The sequence below is a fragment of the Eschscholzia californica genome, unplaced genomic scaffold, assembly GCF_041429995.1.
Source record: "Eschscholzia californica isolate CP2 unplaced genomic scaffold, dmEscCali1.0.p SCAF_1, whole genome shotgun sequence".
In the NCBI taxonomy this organism is placed as follows: Eukaryota; Viridiplantae; Streptophyta; class Magnoliopsida; order Ranunculales; family Papaveraceae; genus Eschscholzia; species Eschscholzia californica.
The window spans coordinates 55,550,948-55,555,959 of NW_028238198.1; the positions used below are offsets into that span (position 1 = coordinate 55,550,948).

At 35.3% G+C, this 5,012-nt stretch overlaps 1 protein-coding gene across 3 annotated transcripts; it reads right to left on the bottom strand.

Moving 5' to 3' along the window:
* Positions 1-920: 920 nt before the first annotated feature.
* Positions 921-3,240, bottom strand: LOC147567706 (meiosis-specific protein ASY1-like). Of its 3 annotated transcripts, XM_086669968.1 has the most exons (6): positions 2,901-3,240; positions 2,689-2,785; positions 2,013-2,136; positions 1,707-1,750; positions 1,453-1,577; positions 921-1,192 (listed from the first exon to the last, which is right to left on the bottom strand). In XM_086669968.1, the coding sequence occupies exons 4-6, from the start codon at positions 1,720-1,722 to the stop codon at positions 1,058-1,060; spliced, it is 276 nt and encodes a 91-aa protein (XP_086526094.1). In that variant the 5' UTR covers positions 1,723-1,750; positions 2,013-2,136; positions 2,689-2,785; positions 2,901-3,240; the 3' UTR covers positions 921-1,057. The 3 variants fall into 3 exon arrangements, 2 of the variants coding, with proteins under 2 accessions (XP_086526094.1, XP_086526090.1); XM_086669964.1 differs by lacking the exon at positions 2,901-3,240 and having other exon boundaries at positions 2,689-2,827; XR_015237861.1 differs by lacking the exon at positions 921-1,192 and having other exon boundaries at positions 1,451-1,577; positions 2,689-2,796; positions 2,901-3,176.
* Between the last annotated feature and the right edge of the window lie 1,772 nt (positions 3,241-5,012).

Sequence of the window (5,012 nt, forward strand, 5' to 3'; positions counted from 1 at the left end):
AAAAACCAGAAAAAAACGGCGTTTTTTTCCTTTACGTTTTTTCACAAACGTGTTTGCAACAATCTGTTATGCAAACGTGTTTGCAACAATCCTGTTCTGCAAACGTGTTTGCAACAATCTGTTCTGCAAACGTGTTTGCAACAATCATGTTCTGCAAAAGTGTTTGCAACAATCTCATCTGCAAACGTGTTTGCAACAATCTCATCTGCAAACGTGTTTGCAACAATCTGTTCTGCAAACGTGCTTCCGAGACAAGCCTTACTATGTAGACCTATTGGATTTATTGAATGAGGTGACTATCTTTCTTTAGAGCATTTTAGTTTTTGTTTAATTTGAACACTCGAAGTTATTTCTGACTATTTCGATGTTTGAACAAGTTGAGTTTCAAACAACTTCGAGACAGATGATAGATCTAATTACCACACTTGAAGGAGAAAAAGATCTGTCGAAGTACACATTATCTGTGTAAGTACAAGAATCGAATTATGAAAAACTAAAATATTAGAAAATGACCATTGTAGCAAAACACATGTGGTGTTGTTCTGCAAACAAGTGTTTACAACAATCTGTTCTGCAAACGTGTTTGCAACAATCTGTTCGGCAAACGTGTTTGCAACAATCTGTTCTGCAAACACATAACTTGCAAACTCTGAAGAATATCATCTTGAGTTGCATATCCTGTAAACTCGATTTGCAAATCGAGAATATAAACTAAGAGTACGTGTCTACGAAATCTTGAGTTTAGAATAGATTTCATCATTCATCATATAAAACTCATGAAGAAATTTTTTGGTCGACTTCAAGATCAAACTTTCAAAAATTTTATTGTTTTCTACTTTAAGACCAAAATGTAATCGTGGAAGTCCATAACAGATCATTTTTTTAAGCTTTTGATAAAAAATATTTACGAGCTTCATCGATTTCACCACACTTTAAATATATATCAAGCAAAGAGCTAACAACAAATACATTTCTATCCGAATCCGTTTTTGTATTCAAAGAATTAATTTGTTTTCCATTTTAAAGTATTGCAAGACTCCCACAAGCATTCAAAATACTAGCAAATGTGTAATCTGTTGGATATAAACTGTGTCATTGAAAAGCAATCTAGCCCAGGCAATTTTTCTGTGTTTCGAATAACAACCTGAAGTCCACTATTCAGACTGAGTACAAGCACTCCAACTCTCATAACCTGAAAAAAAAATCATGGAGTTCACCTAATAAGAGAACTACTTACAAAAGTATTTTGTTCAAACCCAAATCTCATAACCCATTTTGTTGACCTGACAAGGAAACTACTTACAGAACTATTTTATTCAAACCTAAGTTCATGTTAGATGCAGGAACTTGCGTCAGCCTCAAAAAAAGATGTTTCAGGCTAGATCCTGATTTGCAGTTCGTATAACCATATAGTGCATTTAAATGACTACGCGAGATGATGTTTATATTTACCATTGAGATGTCTGAGAAGTTTGAAAGGACATCAGTGAGCTCAACAATGTCAATATGGCGACTGACGATCCGATCCCTCACTCGAGCCAATTGTTTTTCGTCCTCTTCGACATCTTGAGTATCATCTGCAAAGGTATCAAACCATTCAATCGAAGTGAAATTTATTCTTGAGTCTTGAAACTTGTTTCGTTGCCCGAAGAGAAGTAGCAAATTTTACCAGCTTCATTTTGCGTAATACAGAATTTAATGGTTACCTTCATGATCAACCATCCGTTATCTTCATTAGGCAGTTTTTTACCTGTCACGATAAGTATCTCTAGTTAAGAAAAATGATGGAATGGAAAGAGTGTGGCCGGGGAAGAGCTTAAAAATGGTATAATTATCAATGGGTGCCACAATATATCGGTCTTCCTCAATTGAATGGTTAACCTGGTCAGAGTTTTGGAGTTACGCTATTAAGCTTCATGTACGCTTTCATAAGAATGTATAAAAATAGAGACGGAATTACCGTGAATACAGAATCTTAGTTTCCGTAACAAAGAAATTACAATACAGTGTACCTCGCTATCCGAATCTGAAGAATCACCATTTGCATTGAATCAACTCCCAAGTTGACTTCATGATCATCTTCGTTGTTAGTGTTTTCATTCTGACACGGATCAACCGATCAAGGGCAGTTTTAACCTGCATAATGAACAACCTAAATTACTTAAGTACACCTGTTTTTTTCTAGTAAGACGCCTTATGGGAGATTGTATTGGATCTTAGCTGATATACCAATACAGGTGATATATTCGACCAAGTTACTTATTTCTTTAATCCTCCATATTCTATCTCAATCAAACAGTAAGTAATATATTTAAGTAGCAGAAACCAGATATTTTAGTCCTTACTTCAACATTTCAAGGCTTGTCGAAACTAAAACAACTAATCGGAGTCGTTATCAACATTCAGGAAGCATAATTCCATGTGTGTAATAATCAAATCAAGCTGAGGTTTTGCATAACCTTACTGATTACTAACCAAGTTAACATTAAGCAATTTATGAAATTAATGATGATTTCATTCTACTTGTACGGAAACAAAACACTGATTTTTGTTCTTGATATAGAGATACCACTAGTTAACCATATCAAACAACTAACAGCAGAAACCTAAAACTCAAAACCCAATCACGAAAACGTATAATTACTTAAGGAAAAAGTAAATTGCACAAACTGAAAGAGGGAATCTTACAAGAACAAAGATCAATTTGGAGTCAGGACTCCAAACAGCTTGCAAATACGCTTTTTCTCGTAATACTGAACCTGAATCTCTCTTGTACTTCCCTAATCTGATCTTATGCTGAGTCAAAATTTAGTATAAATCTAAAAACACAAGTTTAAAAACAACAAATTGAAATCAAACAACTGAATTATAACAACAAATCGATCGAGAGAAGAGAGAACCTGAGAGGAGCTCCATAGTTCAATATGAGAGGGAGCAACAACAAGTAAGAGACGATTAATGAGTTTAAGGTAGACGATCTTCTGAGAAACATGACAAAGTCCTGGTTCGAGAGGGATAACTTGAGGCCATCCGTATGCCATATACATCTTGATTCAATTGTTTATGGATGTGAAAAGGAAGATTGGAAGAGGAGAAGAAGATCTTAGAGAGAGAAAGATTAGGAAATTGAAGAGGAATGAAACATTTTAATGGAGATTGGAGAAGGACAGAAGGTGATTTGAGGAAAAATGGATCTGACTGCGATTAAGGAGGAGAACAATAAACCCTAAAATGGTTCTCGATTTTTTCTCGGGAGCAAGAGTTTTAAGGTTAAGGATATTTTGGGAAATAAAATGATAGAAAATGACCTGATTGATAATTACTAATATTATTTGAAACCTTATGTATCATTCCCGATATTATTATGACAACTTTTGGTTAATAGAAAAAAATGATGGTTTTTTTGGTTATTATGGTAATATTTTGAACTCAAATAGTCATGTTCCCTATTTTATTATAGAAAGAACAAGTACATAAATTAACACTCTTTAATGCACTGCCCGTGGGCCCCGTACCAAATGATGCTCTTCCCACACTAAAGACCAACTTTTTTACAATATTTGTCTAGTACGGGTCTACATCAACAGTCCCCGAAAGGAGAGGTGTGGTCCAAATTTGATATTGAAGTTTAACCAGAGATATGGTTGACTACTATCAAAACTTTATATGCACCCTTTGACACACATGGGAGTGACACTAGGCAGGTTTAAAGTCAAATAAACCCACTAAATCAAAATGGTCCACAACAAATTGATCGGACACATTCTTAAGAACCTTATTTCGTACTTTTTGTTTCTAGGCATTTGAGTTTTCCTTGAATTGTGTAAATAGACCTATGGAATTGGCTAATATAGTTTATAATATTTGGATATTTGAAAGAGTACAATATTTTTATATATTTTGATCTAAGTCATGTATGTTTAAACACATACTACTTTCCTGATGGAGACCATCCGGCGAGTGGGCCTCTCGGCCAAGACGCTATAGAGCCAAACGGCTAAGTTGCTATATTAATATAGTTTCCGTATTTAAGTATTATGAGTTTCTATAATTAAGAGTCCTAGCAATCAAGGAAAGTGTCCATAAGTTGTTATCTTCTTTTTATTTCCTTCCTTATTTGAGTCTATCTAGAAAATATTAATCTCTATAAAAGAGAAGTTCAGTCTGTCTATTGAATCATTGAATTGAATATCGAATAAAATCCTCCTTGATTGCATTGTTCTTCTTATTATTATTTAGTTTAATCTTGTTTAGTTTAGTTATTTAGCAATGAGTTCTTTAGTTAATTCGCTTCCGCAACAATCTACATCAGCTGGTATCATGAGCCCTCAAAATCCTGAGGAGAAAATAACAAATTTTTTTTCTTCACCAACACATCCGGAACGAAACAAGGTGTTTAAATCACGCCTAACAATTAACAACAAAGTTTGCGACTTCATAATCGACAACGGTAGTGAAGAAAACATGGTTTCTAGTCGTCTGGTTGCAGTACTACAACTACAGGTAATTAATCACCCAGTTCCTTATAAAATAGGTTGAATATCTAATCAGAGAGAGCTGTCAGTTACTAAACAATGCTCGTTTTCCTTCTCCATCGGTACTCATTACCATGATACAATTACTTGTGACGTGGTGGACATGGATAATTGTCATATTATTTTTGGAAGACCTTGGATTTATGACGTAGATGCTACACATCATTGTCGAGATAACACCTTCGAATTCCTTTGGTTGAATAAACGAATTTGTCTCCTACCACTGCCGGACGAACATCATCAACCAACAAGGAAGGATGTTCGGTCTCCACCAACCGAACCGAGGGGATTCCTTCTAGCAACGAAGGACTCTCCCACCGTCGGCAACCATCCACCACCGGAGGTCCAAACATTGCTCGATGAGTATAACGACCTCAACCCATCTTCTTCCCAACCATCGTTACCTCCATTGAGAGAAATTCAACACCAAATCGACCTTATACCTGGAGCTAACTTACCAAACTTACCACATCACAA